The sequence below is a fragment of the Ailuropoda melanoleuca genome, chromosome 9 (genome assembly GCF_002007445.2).
Source record: "Ailuropoda melanoleuca isolate Jingjing chromosome 9, ASM200744v2, whole genome shotgun sequence".
Lineage (NCBI taxonomy): Eukaryota > Metazoa > Chordata > Mammalia > Carnivora > Ursidae > Ailuropoda > Ailuropoda melanoleuca.
This window is the reverse complement of record NC_048226.1, coordinates 16,572,227-16,589,894: the sequence shown is the minus strand read 5'-3', so window position 1 is coordinate 16,589,894 and position 17,668 is coordinate 16,572,227. Positions and strand designations below refer to the sequence as shown.

Here is a 17,668-nt window from a genome sequence, read left to right as displayed (position 1 = left end):
GAATTTATTCCCACTTGCCAGAAATTAGCCTGTCCTTCATCCGGCATCCACTACATGGCCATCCCAGAGACCACTGGGGTGGGGGTGGGGGGTAGTTTTCTCTCATTTGGCTTTAGGTTCTTTTCTTTCATATGTTCTCCAGAATGAAGTCAATCTCTTCCCCCTCTGGGTGTCTCCTAGTATAGCACTTCTCAGAATCTGCTTTGAGTTATAATGATTTTACTTAAGGGCTACCTCCTCTCCCTAGACAGAAACCTCTACAGGGAACTGTCGTATAAGAAGGAATATATCTGATTTTTGTCCTGAGTGGCAGGAGTGTGTTTGTTATGCTAATGAGGTGATGGGCAGGGTGGGGTTCCATGCGTCAGGATGTCAGGTGCCCCTCTTGGTGCTTATTTTTATGAAAATGTCTTCATTTCATTCTTGTTCTTCAAAAATAATTTCTTGAAAGACAATGTTAGGTTGACATTCCCCCCCCCCCCAGCGTTTTGAAGATATTATTCCACTGTTCCCTCCCTTTTACTATTGTTTTAGAGAATTTTACTTTCATCGTTTGGCCAATTTCTGCAGGTGGCCTATTTTTTTCTCTCACGCAACTTTTCAGATTTCTTTGTCTTTGGTTTTGTGTGGTTTTACTGTGTGCATAGGTGTGGATTTTGTTAATCTTTGCTTGGTATAGTTTGTACCTCTTATCTCTGTGGAGTCATGTCTTTCATCACGTCCGGAATCATCTCAATCATTGTCTTCGATTATGGCTTCTCTTTCATTCTTATTAGTCTCTCCTCATGGAACTCCTATTAGCCCTATGTTAGAATATCTCATTTTATTATCCATATTTCTTAATTTCTTTTTTCACTTCTTTGTCCACATTTTTAAAATCTGCCCTTTGAATAACCTCTTCAGATCTGTCATTTAGTTCACTAATTTTCTCTTCATCTGTCTCTGAACTGCCATACATACGTATATTTATGTGTATATTTCACAGTTCACCCATTTAAAGTCTATAATTTTAAAAAATGAAGTCTATATTTCAATGATTTTTAGTATATTCACAGAGTTGTGCAACCATCACCCCAGTCAATTTTAAAATCTTTTCATCACCCTTGAAGTAACCCTGTACCCATCAAGAGTCATTCCCTATTTCCCCCAATTCCTCCTCACCTACCCTCGGCAACCACTGACCTACTTTATGTCTCAACAGATTTGCCTCATCTGGATGTTCATCGAAATGGAATCCTACGCTGTCATCTTTGGTGACTGGCATCTTTCACTTAGCACAATTCTAAACTGCCTTATAAACCATCTGTTGAATTCTTCACCTCAACAATTTTTTTAAATTTCTGTAAGACCTCTTACTGCCTTTTTCAATGGACCTGATCTTTTGATAGTCTTTTTTTCTGAGAGTCTCATTTTTGTGATTCCATCTTTAAATATTTCACAGTTATGCTATTTTATGATGCTGTCTAGCAGAATGATTTAGAATCTCACATTCTTGAGAGTCTAAATCTGCTTCTGCTGATTTTTACTCAAAGCTGTTCGTTTCTTTATGTATTTGGTGATATCTGAATGGAAACTACTGTTTAGTTGATCTTAGTTTGTGAAGAAATCTGAGGGTTTAAATCTTCAAGAGAAGTTGCACAGGCTTCTGCTGGGAGCTTGGGTGCTAGGAACCACAGGACCCCCTTCCCACGGTCTAGCTTAAAGTTCAAGTCTTGGTTTCATCGCAAGCCCCTTCACCACTGTCTGCTGATGATGGTGCTTGCCCCCTCCCCCCACCTTTTGTGTCACTCCTTCAGGCAGCAGCCCTTCCTGTGTGTGACATATACATGCCCATGATGTCACGTGTGCAAGCTTTCCTGGAGAGCATCGTACTGCATGCCCAGCAATGTACAGAACTTCTTCCCTATCTAGGAAGGGCCCCTCAGAGCACCTAGTTTACCATCCTGTTTCCGCTGCCTGAAAGCCCCTAGCCTGCTTCTGTTTCTGCCCTGCTTCTCTGGATTTATTGGTCAATCCTGAGTCAAATAATCCTCCCCATCATTCCATTTCCTGTGTGACTCTCCAAACCCAGAATCTACTGGCCCACAGTGAGAAGACTGACTGATAGAATAGCTTCCTGATAATAAGGATGACATCTGTGAGCACCAGCCCATTCCAAGGTGGGGTGGGGTTTTTTTGTTTTTTGTTTTTTTAAGATTTTATTTATTTGAGAGAGCATGAGTCAGGAGAGGGGCAGAGGGAGAGGGAGGAGCAGACTCCCCCGACCCCGTGCCTGATGAGTGGGGAGCCCGATGTGGGGCTCGATCCCAGGACCTTGCGATCATGACCTGAGTTGAAGGCAGATGCTTAACCGACTGAGCCACCCAGGTGCTCCCCATTCCAAGGGTTTTACATGTGTTAACTCCCATAGTCATGACAACCATCCCACTTTGCAGATAAGGAAACTGAGGCAGAGAAAAGCTGGGGGGGGGCTTGTTTTGGGTCCCACAGGTCGCAGTTATCGGATCTGGGAGGCAAACTCAGGCAGCCTGCTCTTTTTCTTTTTTCATGACAGCAAAAAGAAATAAAAGGGCTCGGGGCCATCCAGCATTCAGCAGAAAAAGCCCTGTTTTTCGAGGAAAAGGCTACAGACACCCGGGAGCTCACGAAAGCCCTGACCTGGCCTTTCTGGTACGATGTGTACAGCAGTGAGGCTTGGCAGTGAGTCTGGGGTTCTCTGAGCTCTTTTTCTGGCTGAAAAAAGAAAAAACAACAAAACAACCCAAATTCTAACTCAAAAGTCACGAGTTTCCCTGACTGCATCTGTCGGATAGTCTAGAAAAGCAATGTTACAGTGGCTGCAAACCCGTGACTCAAGTAGCTTTGTGGCATTTTCAGCTCCCCTGGGACACCCTGAGAATAGACTCAAGACCCTACCTTTGACTTGATCCAACAGAGGCATGAAATTGACAGTCAAGTGTGAATCAACAGCCAGCTGTGTTCTAAGACACTAAGTGACACCCACGTGGGACTGGCAGGAGGCATTTGCTTCAAGGAGGAGGGGCGGTCCCCTCTAGTGATGAGACCCTGACCCCTCCTCATCCCATCTCAGGACGTGCTTTCTCCTGGCCAGCTACTTCCTTAAAAATAAGGGTATGACCTCACATGAGTGAAATCATATTATATTAGGACACACCTTTATTACTCATGTGTAGAATTTAAGAAACAAAAGAGATGAACATAGAGGAAGGGAAGGAAAAATAAAATAAGATGAAAACAGAGAGGGAGACAAACCATAAGAGACTCTTAACTCTAGGGAGCAAACTGGGGATTGCTGGAGGGGAGGGAGAGGGGGGATGGGGTAACTGGGTGATGGGCATTAAGGAGGGCACATGATGGAATGAGCACTGGGTGTTGTATGCAACTGATGAATCACTAAATTCTACCTCTGAAGCTGATAATACACTACATGTTAATTAAATTGAATTTAAATAATAAAAAAGGTGTGTCCTTTAGGATAATGACTACTGTTAAGCACTTACCTGTTTTTACACACTTCCGTGCTTACTTGGCTTACATGTTTGTCTTTTTCACTCCTCTTTAACATCAGCACTATTTTCCACCCATTTCATGCATAAGGAAACTGAGGCTGGGGGAAGTGACCTTCCCGAGGCCCCAGGGCCCAAAAGGGTAAGAGTCATGGGAACCTAGCTCTTGGGGCAGCAGAGGCTGCTTTCGGGCACTCTCCTTCCTTCCCAGGAGGGTCCCCACAGTCCCCTCAGTCTCTTCTTTACCACACAGTCAGAAGGGCCACCTGGGGGCAGGTGAGTCACAACCCAAGGACCAAAGGTTAGTCCCTCTCCCAGGGTCCTGAGTATTTTTCTTCTCCCCTCTGATGTGGGTCTGGCTGCCAAGGGGCCTTGCACACTGGGTTTCTCAGCCACAGAAGGAATTGGTGGGGCCCTGAGCTGCGGGGTCTGAGCCACGTGGCTGTTTACCTTCACTGCTTCCCAGCTAGAATTCACCAGATGCTGCCGGAAGGGCCCAAAACCTGGAACCAAAGAGACCCTGGTTAGTTCAAGCCAGGCCTAGTTGGGGGGAGGATGTGTCTACACCTGGGCTGCTCCCCAATTCCCATGGGAGCTTCCTGCTGCTCCCAGGGTCATGGTGGGCCCCGGTCACTCCACACATGCCCCTTCTTGTGGTTGCTTGCAACCTCACCTGTCGGGGAGCATTTTCAGAGTTCTCTGTGGGAGGCATTGTGGGGGAGCCAAAAAGGAACATGCTGCTGACCCACCCCCAAGCTAGGAAGTCTTGAGAAAGCACACAAATGTCTGGTTAAAATGCATGCTTTGTTAAGAGCCCAGAAGTACCCCCGTGTGAATATGCCCAGTCTTCGGCTAGGAGAGGTGTGGCATCAATTCCGCGGAGGAGGATGGCCTTTTCAACAAATGGGGCTGGAACAGCAGGCTACCCAGAGGCAAAAACGAGTCCTCAACCCCGTTTCGCACCTTGTACAAAAATTAACTCAAAGTGGATCACAGCCTTCCATGAAAGAAGGAAAATTATAAATCTTTAACGGGGCAAAAAGGGAGAACATCTTGAGACCTACCGTTAGGCAAGGTCTTGACACCAAGAGCACGCCACGGTCTATGAAAGTAAACGTTAATAAACCGGACCCCAACCAAATGAGAACTCTTGCTGTGCGAAAATGCCTTCTGAGAGAATGAAAAGAAAGGCACGGGAAAAAACAGTTGCAGATCACACATCTGACAGAGGCCTTGTACGTAGACTATATAAAGAACTCTCTAAACTCAACGTTAAAAAACAGCCCAATTAGAAAGTTGGCAGAATACACAAAGGGACATTTCCCTGAAGAAGGGCTATGTGCAGACAGCAAACTAGCACGACAAGGGATGTCTGACGTCGCTCACCGGCAGGGAAACACAGATTAAAACCACAGCGAGATCTCATCACAACAGCTCAAACAGCTCAAACAGAAATACCAATAACACCAAAAGCTGACAAGGATGAAGAGAAACTGGCTCATACCCGTTGCTGAGTGGGAGTGCAAAACGGCACTGCCGCTCTGGGAAATAGTTGGCCAGATTCTTTTAAAACTGAAAGTGGACTTCCCACCATATGCACTCCTGGAGATTTATTCCAGAGAAAGGAAGACTTGTTCTCACACGGAAACTTGTACACGGACGTTCACGGCAGCTTTATTTGTAATAACCCAAAGCTGGAAACTACCCAAATGTCCTTCAAGACGTGAACGGTAAAGCAAGAATTCCAGATCACGGAATACTACTCAGCAGTGAAAAGAAAAAAAAGTGGAAACCCCGCCAACGTGCCCGTCAACTGCTGAATGGGTAAACAAAATGTGGTGCGATCCGTACAATGGGGTATTATTTGTTAATAAAAGGAAGTAAAGTACTAACACATGATACAATGTGGCCTTGAAAATATTATGCCAAGTGAAAGAAGCCACAGCCACAAAGGACCACAGAGTGTGTGGCCCCATTTATATGACCTATCCAGAACCTAGAGAGACAGAAGTCAGGTTGTGGTTAGTAGATCACTACTACTGTAGTGGGGAGGTGGGGGGGGGTGCTGGGGGGTGATGTGAGAAAAAAAGACAAAAGAAAAATTAAATTTCCTTACTCCTTACAGCCCGTTGACAAGTCCTTAAAACAGGCAGAGTGACCTTCCTCTAGGGACTCAGCTGCCTCGATGTGAGTACTTTGCTAAGGGTGAAAGGCAATCTCAGCCCAACCCCCAGGATCCTATAAGTATTTAACACATAAAAATTCCTTTGGAAACTTCATTTATCTCTCCTCCCCAAGATACGTGTCGGCAATCATCCCCCAAGCATATGGCCCACTGATACGCATCTGAAGGGTCTCATGAGACTAAGGTTTTATTGGACATTAATAAATGACCTTTTCCCAACAATAGCTAGCCCCCTCAAGGTCCTGGAAACCTTGCTTCCAAAATCCCTTAGAGACTTATGCTATCCTTAACCCTCTCCCAACTTCAAAGTATACAATGGGTCACTCCTTGTGACCCCAGTGCAGTTCTTCCTGCCCACAGATCCTGTCCCCATGCTTTAATAAAACCACCTTTTTGCACCAAAGACGTCTCAAGAATTCTTTCTTGGCTGTCAGCTCTGAACCCTAAACTCTTTCCTACATCAGAGTAGATCAGGGAGTGATAGCTGAGGGGCGTGGAGTCTCTTTTCGGGGTTAATTCACATGTTCTAAAATTGGTTATGTGATGAAGGCATCACTCTATGAAGATACTAAAAGCCATTGGATTGCCCGTTTTATTTATTTTTATTTTTATATTTTTAAAGATTTTATTTTGACGTAATCTCTATACCCAACATGCAGCTCAAGGTCACGACCCCAAGATCAAGAGCCACACATTCCACCGACTGAGCCACAGGTGAAAACTGCCCATTTTAAACGAATTGTATAGCATGTGAATTTTATCTCAATAAAGCTGTTAAAAGAAAAAAAAAAAAGGAACCGTTGATACATTCAACAGCTTACATGCACCTCAAAGGAAATATCCTGAGTGAAAACAAGCCAATCTCCAAAGGATACATAGCACATGATGCCATTTATACAATAGTCATAAAATAACATAATTACAGAGGTGCAGAACAGCCTAACGGTGGTCAGGGGTTAGAGACGGGGGAAGCGGTTTGTTTCCAACTCAGGTATCTAGACATCCTGTGGCCCAGTCAAGTTGAGACCTAAAATTGACCCTCAAAGCGCCTTTATAAAAGATGGTGTGGGAGTGACCACACCCATGGGACCCCTTATTTCATCTCCCCTTCAGAGGAGCCCTTCAGAGCTCCGGGGCCACCCCCCACCCCTGCCCCTGCAGGGTGGGGGCCTGGATTCTCGAACCCACTAACAAGTGGGGCTCACAGGGGGTCAATCTTTCTCAGGCAATGCAGAAATTTTGGACAGGAGGTCCTGACACCAGGAAGCCAATGGGGTCCTCTTGACATTGACTGACTCCTATAGGATAAATAAGACCGTAGCTACACTGGGAACAGTCGGGGGAAAAAAAGAAAATATTGAGATTCAGAAAAAATCACTGAGAAACCAGGTACCTCCTGGGATGATTGTAGACACACTAAAAATGCAGCGCCACACACACAAAAAAATCACATTCTGCTTTAGAATCATATTCAGATCAACATAGATCATCTCTTATCTGTTTTCAATTAGGAAACCAACTCAGCAAGTACAGGTTTGGAGCCCTTGTTTTACACTTTAGACTTGGCAGGCCCTGGGGCGAAATTTGCATAAGGCTGGAGGAATCTTCTCTCACAATCGAGGGAGGCCCTTTGGAGGGATGCCGGTTTTCTCAGCCTCCCATTGTTCTTCCTGGTGCCAGTCAGGATGCCCCGAACCCCAGCCTGTTTGTCAGAGCCCTGTCCTCCCCCAACCCCTTCCATCTCTGTGCCAACCGTCTTGGCTAGTTCTCCCCGCAAATCCAATTAGATGAAGAGACTACCCCTGGCAGCTCAAAGCATTTTTAATAAAGGAAGGCCGCACTCTAGAAGCCGGTGGGCATTCCCACATCATGGCTGGTGATCAGGTAACTTCATCACACAGTCTAGAGTTTGCCAGCAAACTACAAGCTGACAGGCCAGAGGCAGAGGTCAGCGTGAGTCGAAGATGTGCCAAGTGGGCTTCAATATTCATATTTCATTTGTGACAAGCGTGGCATTTATCAGGGGTCCAGTTTCCTTAGCAATTCAAAAATATTTTGAACCACTCAATTTCCATACCCCAAATAACACAAATAAAAGCAAGGGAGGGGCGCCTGGGTAGCACAGCGGTTAAGCGTCTGCCTTCGGCTCAGGGCGTGATCCCAGCGTTATGGGATCGAGCCCCACATCAGGCTCCTGCTATGAGCCTGCTTCTTCCTCTCCCACTCCCCCTGCTTGTGTTCCCTCTCTCGCTGGCTGTCTCTATCTCTGTCAAATAAATAAATAAAATCTTTAAAAAAAAAAAAAAAGCAAGGGAGATAAAAGGTTTTCAAGAGTTTTCTTTTCCTCAGAAGGTTAACAGGAGTTTGATGATAGTCTGAAAGTACTAAGATAGGTAATTTTCAATTTTCCACGTACATAGAAATCTTTGTCTCCTGTTGCCTTCCTCTAACACAATTCAAAAAACTGAAAACATGCCAGATGTGTCTAACCGGAAGGAAGGAACTTTGTAGAGAAATCAAGTCCTTCAGGGCCCAGCCGTGACAGTGACTGGAGAGTGCTGGGTTGATTTGGGATGAATTGGAGAAAGGCAGGTGTGGGTGGCTATCATTCCTTCCAAGTTGATCTTTTGGGGTTCAGAGCCTCCAATTGGTGGCTCTCAGGCGGAGCTCTAGGGTTTTCTGGGTGGCTGAGAGCTCTGTTAGTCCGGGTGTTGGGGGCTGTGTGCTCTTTGGGGGTGGTTCTTGTAGATGAACCACTGTACCAGCCTTATAAGGCCCCATCCTTTCTGGATCCCCAGCTCCCACTTGCTTGCTATGGAGCTATACCCCAGGGATGCCCCATGGGCCCACTAGGCCCCAGACTTAGGGACAGCAGGTACCAGCCCCAGATTCCTCCCCGGTGGGTGGAAGGACAAGGTCTGAGCTTGAGCCCATTGCTGGCACCTTTGAAGTGAAGGATAGGACCGGAGCAGAAAAGCCTCTCTGTCCCCTGACCATTTTTCAATAGGCCATAGTGAGCAGTGAGCTTCCATCTGGAGTTATTGGCACCACCAGTTGCCGTTCTCTTTTCCCCAAGAGGGAACTGTTTCTGAGCGGATCAGGCAAGCGTACATTCCACGGTCAGGCTAAAAGCGGCAGCAAATGGGAAAGCAGAAAAATAGTCTTACCAGTCACCACCACGCAGCTGGGCTGGGAGTCCATGAAACCCAAATGGGGAGCATGTATCTGTGCCTCGGGGGTCAGGTGACCGTGGCTCCGCCCAGGGCACGGGGTACTGGGAACACTGGGCACCCCTCCCGCCCGGAGGCTGGCAGCCTCAGGTTCCTACCATGGGCGTCCAGCCTTGTCTGGCCAGGAGGCCCCCCGAAAGGCTGGAGACTCTGGGGGTGGGGATAGGGCGGTAAGATGATGACCCCTGAAAGCAGAAATAGCCAGCTTGGGACTCAGAGGCTTTGGACAATGACAAATAGAGGGTCAGAACACCATCAGGGATTTCTGGCCCCTTGGGGTCAGGTCAGTTTCTTGCTGGGTGTGGGTCAAAGGGGAGCCAGGAGTTTGGTGACAAACGGTCCCTGTCTGCCTGGGACTGAGGGGTACCTGGGATTGGGGTGGGGGTGGGGGGGGTACTAAAATGTGCTATAACCCGTCGAGTCCCAGGCAAATCAGGTTGGTGGGTGACCCTACAATCTATTGTTTCGATCTTGTTTCCTCTCTTCAGTAATCATCCCCCTTCCCTCCCCCGGAGGCCCCCATTGTGTTTGGTTGCTCTTGAAACTGATGATGAAAAATATGTTAAAAAAAGAAAAAAAGGAAAAAAGAAAACCAAAACCACAGATGAAGCTTATGGTAAAAGTGTTGGTTGAAAGCACCTGTCACCTATAAGCTGTGGGTCCTCAGACACGTTCACCTCTTGTGCCCTGTCTCCCCTTTCTGTGAAATGGATAGGATCCCAGCACCCGCTTCCAGAATGGAGCCCTACTGAGCCTCAGGGGCATTGCCCTCACCCCCTGCCGCCCTGCGGAGCCCAGGCTCACCTGGCCAGCAAAGTCTTCTTTTTTTTTTTTTTTGGCTTCTCAGACTGTGCCCTCCCCACACCGCATCCTGCCGGCCATGAGCGCTCGACACCATGCTTGACTAACTACACGCTCCACTAAATGTTAGCCGCTACCCCTTGGTGGTCTGCTCCCGGCTCTGTAGACAGTCCTCCACTTGTTAATTGCGGCAGAGTAACTAAAGCTAACATTTGGGGCTAGTTTCTCTATCGAAGAAGCCGTGGTATGCAACATCTTGACCTTTCAGGATATATAATATATATATAATATAAATATATTATATTCATATATAAATATAATATAAAACTATATATTATATATATAGTTTTATAAACTTTTTAAATATAAAAGTTTTATATATTTTATATATATTTCTCTATCTATCTAGTTTTTTAGCTAAAAATACTTCTTTCTAGAAAGCTGTCTAATAGGAGGTGGGGAGCCTGGGTGGCTCAGTTGGTTAAGCTTTCGACTCTTTTTTTTTAATTAATTAATTTATTTGAGAGAGAGAGCGCGTGCACAAGCAGGGGGGAGGAGTAGAGAGAGAAGGAGAAGCAGACTCCCCGCTGAGCAGGGAGCCCGGTGAGGGATTCAAACCCAGGATCCCAGGATCATGACCTGAGTCAAAGGGAGACTAAGCCACCCAGGTGCCCCTAAGCATACAACTCTTGATTTCAGCTCAGGTCATGATCTCTCAGGGTCCTGAGATCAAGCCCAACGTGGGGTCACCACTCAATAGGGAGTCTGCTTAAGATCCTCTCTCTCCCTCTCTCTCTACCCCTCCTCCTGCTCTCTCTCAAATAAGAAAATAAAATCTTAAAAAAAAAAAAAAAAGAAACCAGTATAATAGGAGGTACAAAAAAAAAATTCTCTTTCCCCCTCTGGGTATGGCTATGAGAAGCTCCAGCCCAGGTAGACTGGCAGAGTTCCTCCAGGGTCACAGTGCTTCCCCAAGTTCAGAGTGCCCTGTATTAGAGGGTGTGACCATGTGGTTCCATCTTCTTAATTGGCCCCCTGATAGAAAAAAACTATACCACTCCCTTTAATTGGGATCACTGCCAAGACTAGACTCCACCTGATGCCTTCCTGGGGACGCTGAACCAATGGCCATTCCTTTTAATTGACCCCTGGTGTGGGCTGCAGGCTTATTTACAGCAGGGAGCAGGTGGGAAGTGGCATTTGCCCCCAGTGGCCTTCCCCTTCCTGTTCTGGGAGGCTGGGCCCACCTTGTTTTTGCAGGGAGACAGAGGGCATTGCATTACACCTTATTTTGAGATTAAAGTAGACCATACAGAAATCCAAGCTTGAGAACAATTACCCAGTTTCTCATACTCCCTCAGGGATGGTTGGTGCTATGTCAACTCCCCACTTGGGTGAATGGCTTCCCTGGTTCAAGTTCATGTCACTTACCTAGTCCTTCTGTCCTTCTGTCCAGAGGGTTTTGCTTGCCCATCACAGTCATAAACAAATTAGGCCACTGGAAATGCTGGCATTTGTAAAGTTGGTTGCTGCTAGGGTCAGACTCTGATATCAACACTAATGAGATCTGGGTAGCTAACTTGTGTTTACTAATGTTAACTTATCACACCTCGAAACAGACTCAACTGTTGTTAAGACTGCCAGTTTTAACGATGCTACTTATCTGATAACGACCCTGCAATTTTAATTTTTTTTTTTTTTTAGGGTTTGACGTAAGCCATTCTTAGTTTAACTTAAACTGGAATGTGTCCTGGAATTTTCGCTTTCCCATAATTCATCTATTTTTCTTATGTCCTAAACTTTCCCCTAATTTCGCAATTAGTAAAAAAGAAAGGGAGAGATGTAAAATATTTTTACTTAGCAACGGTGACATGTCTCTGATTTCATCCAACCCCACCCGGAAAAAAAAAAAACCCACACATTCTCGTTCTCTAAAATGAAAACAATTCAGAGAAGTATGGATTTTGAGGTCTGACATCTGCACTTTTATTTCTTTTTCCATTGTAAAAACAAATGGTCTCTAACAATTGTTGATGTCAAACACAATCTTTAGGCTCATGAAACACAGTAAGCCTGAGAACGAATAAGGCAACTAAAGAGAGAAGTTTTATTTAACAAAAAAGCACAGTGATCTTCCTTATGAGTTAGATTCCCTAGAGGAAAATATTTGTAATCATGTTTGACTCTGGGATTAAGAGGGCAAGGTGCGACCCTCTCCCAGTGAACTGAAAAGCAAAGCAACAGTACACACGTGTTCTCACCAGGGACAACACATGTGGGCTGCCAAGATTATAATATCCCAAGACCTAAATATTTCGAGTTTTGAACCAAACGTAAAACTTTGTGGGATTTGTTTTAAATTTCTCATTGGCAAGTTGTGACTTCCTGCTTGAGCAAGAAAAAGGATTAAAAGGGTTTATTTGTCTCTGACATGAACAGCTCTTCCAACACATTTTGTACACTTGACATAAATGAAATTTAATCAGCCTGGTCAAATTCCCCTTGGGAGGTGGGGAGAATGAATCAATCAACAAGACGCACTTGCAATTAAATAATAATAATAATAGTAGTAAGTCTGTCTGTGTCAAACATCTCTGCTTCCAGCTCAGCTACTTATGTCTACCATAAAATGTAAAACTCACAAACTGCCCTTGTCAAAGCATTGACTGAATCTCGAAAACTGTCACTCTTCCAAGGTAGCCTTTGGGACTCTCTCACCCCATTCCTTTGCTTTTCCAGCTTAACAGTTCGAAAGGGGCCAAAACACAGTCTCTGTTAAGAGCTTCTAAGTAAACATTGTGGGCCAAACTCAGGGTCTCTGTTTCAACTGTTCAACTCCGCCCTTGTAGCTTTCAAAGCAGCTTGGTTAATATGCAAACGAGGGGGCGTGGCTGTGCTCCAGTAACTATGAATTTTGAGTACATATAATGCCCACGTGTCACAAACCATTATTCCTCTTTTGATTTCTTAAACTATTTACAAATGTAAAGACTATTTTTAGCTCACAGGCTGTACAAAAAGATAGGCGGAGAGGGCTGAGTTGGGGCCGTGGGCTGTAATTTGCCAGACCCTGCGATAGAATACAATGTTTCCTCCATAGGGAATGGGATATGGTTGATGATAAAGCGACCTTAGGGGATACAGGAACAAATTTGTAGTTAAACGAGTAACTAGATTTGGTTAAAAAATGAGGACTGAGGGCTTCAGAATATTCCATATTCCATCAACCCCCCCCCCCTTTTTTTTGCTTTCCCTTGTTAGGTTGACCCCTTTTTGTTACAGGATTTTTGTGTCTCCTTAGTGCCCCTGGTTTTGGTCATGCTGCTTTGAGGAATGAAGAGGTAGACTAGATGAAGAGTGATGAACAGCAAAGCAAAGTTTATTGAGCAAGAGTATAAAGTTCCTGGAGAGGTAGGGGTTACCCAAATGGGTTGCCCCCCACCCCCCTCAGTTTTTAAGTTGGGGTTTTTATGAGCTCTTTTGCAGAACTTTCTTAAGCAATCAGGGTGTGCTGAGTCGTGCCAATCAGGACTTTGGTCATGTATCTGTCTACCTATTAATGTCCATGTGCTGATGGTCTTTTTTTTCTTTTTTTCTGACATCTGGGGGCTTAGGTCTTAACTGACCCTTGCCTGTGATATTGACAGATGCTTTTGTGGTTAATTGTCTTGTTTTAGGACATTTTGCAGAAGTCATTTCTGCAAAGGCTGCAAAGCAGAATGTCAGTGCCGTCCTGTCTAAGCTGCCAAACAGTATGTGAATGCCGTTTTATTTTAGCTGTCCTGACTCCTTATTTTCTTGTGGGGATCCTGGCCCTGACTACCTACCTACCTAACTATCCAGCTAATTCCTAACAGTTGTGTCAAAATTGTAGTATTTATGGTTTTCACTACTGTGGAATTGCTCATTGAAGCAATTAGCAATAGATACTTTTTTCTTGCCGGTTGACGTCCTATTGCTGGTTTCCTAGGCGTGATTTGGCTCCGACAGCCATGTAAGGAAGGACCCTGGAGCTGTGCTTGACCTTTTTGGAGGTTTCTGACACCACATATTCATGTTTTTAACTTTCCTACTAAGGAATAGCTTTCAAATGCTCAAGGCATGTACGTATTTAAAAATGGAAAATTTTGGGGCGCCAGGGTGGCACAGCGGTTAGGTGTCTGCCTTCGGCTCAGGGCGTGATCCCGGCGTTCTGGGATTGAGCCCCACATCAGGCTCCTCCGCTATGAGCCTGCTTTCCTCTCCCACTCCCCCTGCTGTGTTCCCTCTCTCGCTGGCTGTCTCTATCTCTGTCGAATAAATAAATAAAATCTTTAAAAAAAAAAAATGGAAAATTTTAGGGGCGCCTGGGTGGCTCAGTCAGTTAAGTGTCTGTCTTCTGCTTAGGTCATGATCCGGGGTCCTGGAATGGATCCCCACATTGGGCTCCCTGCTCAGCGGGGAGTCTGTTTCTCCCTCTCTCTCTGCCATTCTCCTTGCTTGTGCTTTCTCTCAAACAAATAAATAAAATCTTTAAAAAAAAAAAAAAAAGGAAAACTTTAACTTTTACAATATTCAGAAACAACCATTTGAAACTGTTTTAAAACAGTTAGAGAATTGGTATGTTAGGGGGCGCCTGGGTGGCACAGCGGTTGAGCGTCTGCCTTCGGCTCAGGGCGTGATCCCGGTGTTATTGGATCGAGCCCCACATCAGGCTCCTCCACTATGAGCCTGTTTCTTCCTCTCCCACTCCCCCTGCCTGTGTTCCCTCTCTCACTGGCTGTCTCTACCTCTGTCGAATAAATAAATAAATAAAATCTTAAAAAAAAAAAAAAGAATTGGTATGTTAGAAACCACATTACAATATTGGGATTATGTTCAATATTCCATGGGAAGTTGGTATAGAAAGATACTAGTTTGTATAACATCACTGAAGAATTGTGAATTAATGGCTTGAAAATTTGTGTTTTAAAATTTCTAGCAGTTTGCTATGATACATCACAAGGTACTATTTCCCCTACATTTTATAGGAGAAAGGTTTGTCTATATTTTTCTTCTGCCTTATATTTTTTCCTTCCATTTTTGCTAAGCCTTAATCTGGTTTTTTTCTTTCTCTTTTTTTCAGGACGACAGCTCCTTGACCAAAAAGTAACAACTGCTACAAGAGGAATTTGTTTCCTTATTAAATAAAATCCTGTAGTTTGCTAGCCCTTCTGTTTAAATACCGGATTTTTCTTTCAAATTTCACGAATACCTTGGGAATGGCTAGAACAGTTGTGTGTGTGTGTTTATATAAAGATTTTTATTTAGTTGAGAGAGAGAGAGCAGAGGCATGGGCAGAGGGAGAGGGAGAAGCAGGCACCCCACTGAGCAGGGAACCTGATGAAGGGCTTGATCCCAGGATTCCAGGATCATGACCTGAGCCAAAGGCAGACGCTTAACCGACTGAGCCACCCCTTAGTTGTGTTCTTAACACTGAAGATATTCCCAAGTAGATAAATGAGGCCAGAGGGAGGAGAAGACTACCTCCTAGATATAAGACAGAGCCACACTGAAAACATGCTCTAGGACTTTGTGGGGCCCCTATTTTCCAGTGTATGTATATAAATAATATTTTTCTCTGTTCTTGGTTAGGATTAAGGGCAAATTTAGTGTCAGAAGTGAGTGTGCAGTCACTGAGGTTTGAGGAACATTTAGACACCCAACAACTTATTTATAGACGTTCTGAGGGTCTACTTAGAAAATCTATGATAATTGACTTTAAAAACTATTAGACCTCATAAGAGTGGCAGGATACGAGACTGGCATATATCCAAGCTGATAGCTTTCTTATGTACCAGTAATACTCAATTAGCAAGTATAACCGGAAAAAAGAAAAAGCCCATTCATAATGGCCAACAAATATCAGAAATACGCAGGAATAGACCCAGCATAAGAAACGTAAGAGGTCCTTCTGTAAGAACTCTAGAACCTTAGCCCTCCCCTTCCCCCAATGAAAGACCTAAATAAACCTGGGTGTGCTTCTGTTCTTTGATTGGAAGACTCAAAACTTTAAAGACCTGAATGCTATGCAAATTAATGTTCAAGGTAATGATGAGGGAACAGAAGGCAAGCTGAGGAAAAAGCAGAAACTGACACCCTGCACATTCCCCCCCACCATGGGATGTACGTGACATAACTCAGGCACTCCTGGCTGCCCTAAAGGACAAAGAAACAGGAACCTATAGGTACCACAATCTTGCAAGACTTAAGTCTCCCTCAGTTTGCAAATGTCTTAGCAGTTTACAAGAACAAAGCATTTCTATCACTAACCTAGTTTCCGGAAGGGAATGAAATACAACTAAATGTCTTACAGCCTGCAGACCATAGACAGATACTTCTAGGAATCCAGGACGTTCCCAACTATCTTCATGTTAATGCCTGGCTAGAGGAAAAAACAACTTAACTCGACCATGGCAAGGCCTCCTGTATCTTGTGAATCTTCTTTAACATATGAAAATATTTTCTCAACCTCCCTTTTTCTTTACCGCCCCCCAACCCCATGGTATATAATCAGCCACCCCTCACAACCCCCGGGGCAGCAGCTCTTTCTGCCCACGGGTCCTGTCCCCGTGCTTTAATAAATCACCATTTTGCACCAAAGACGCCTCAAGAATTCTTTCTTGGTCATCGGCTCCGGCTCCGGACTCCACCCCACTAAACCTCACCTATGTTCCACAACGTCATCAGTAAGATGGAATCAGAGCCAACTCCCAAAATCCTTAAGTACCTCATTTGAATATTTAATTAGGAAGGGCTTGTCCTCCTGGATGTCCAAACACGTGATAGAGCTGTGGTCCTTAAGACAGTGTGGTGTTGTGGTAAAACTAGGAAAAATGGTTAATAAAAGACGAGCCATAATGTATATGGGAATTTAATACATGACTTAGGAAGTAATTTATAGTAATGGAGCAAAGAATGGGCCATTTGATGGTGTGGGATCAGATCTAAAGGTCAAAACAATAAAAATATTGGAAGCAAATGTAGAAGAATTTATTTTCTTTCTTTTTTTTTTTTTTTTTTTTTAAGATTTTATTTATTTATTCAACAGAGATAGAGACAGCCAGAGAGAGAGGGAACACAAGCAGGGGGAGTGGGAGAGGAAGAAGCAGGCTCATAGCAGAAGAGGCTGATGTGGGGCTCGATCCCGTAACGCCGGGATCACGCCCTGAGCCGAAGGCAGATGCTTAACCACTGTGCCACCCAGGCGCCCCGAAGAATTTATTTTCTAATTTGGGGGTAGTTTTAGCCTACCCAAGTGAGACAGAAAACCCAGAAACTATTAAGGAGAAGAGGGAGTATTTGACTAAATATCAACTTTGGGGACAGGTGTTTAATGAGAAACAGGGAACTTTTCAGTCTAAAATCCTTTATTTTGTTCCCCAAGGAACATGTATTCAGGTACTGAGTAAGGGACAGGCAGGGCTGCTAGTGAAGGAGGGGTAGGTGGAGGACTACGGATCAGGCTCACAGAAAGCCCAGAAATGCTGAGGTATAAGGACATCAGAGATAAGGGAACAAACCAGACTACCTTGCCCTGGGTGTCACAGTGCGGGTGTGGGAGTGGAGAGGGTGGGGGGTGGGGGTGGGGTTGGTGGTGATGGTAGTGGTGGTGTTCTTTTATGGCAGTGACATGGTGACGAATAAAAAATAACCAGACCCCAAAGAAGAAGTAAGCCATTAAAGATGTTATCACCAGTCCTTACTCAAACCAAGACATCACAAGAACGATAAGGCCACAAGATCCGCGGTCAGACCCCTCTCATGCCTGAGAGCTTCTTCTTGATCCTTGCTCAATAAAACTCTATCGCTTTACTCACTCTCCTTTGTCCTCAAGATTCATTCTTTGACACCATGAGACAAGAACCTCACTCTCCTGCCCTGGAACTATGTGAGTAATTTAAAAA

General features: G+C 44.7%; 1 protein-coding gene across 1 annotated transcript in view; it reads right to left on the bottom strand.

The window, feature by feature from the left end:
• LOC100472121 (pyroglutamyl-peptidase I like) overlaps window positions 1-8,948 on the bottom strand; it is a 35,459-nt gene extending 26,511 nt beyond the window's left edge. The window contains exons 1-2 of the mRNA XM_034668855.1: window positions 8,880-8,948; window positions 3,978-4,030 (exon numbers count right to left, since the gene is read on the bottom strand). Coding sequence (XP_034524746.1) covers window positions 3,978-4,030; window positions 8,880-8,913 — 87 coding nt within the window. The 5' untranslated portion in view covers window positions 8,914-8,948. The remainder of the gene's footprint in view (window positions 1-3,977; window positions 4,031-8,879) is intronic.
• Between the last annotated feature and the right edge of the window lie 8,720 nt (window positions 8,949-17,668).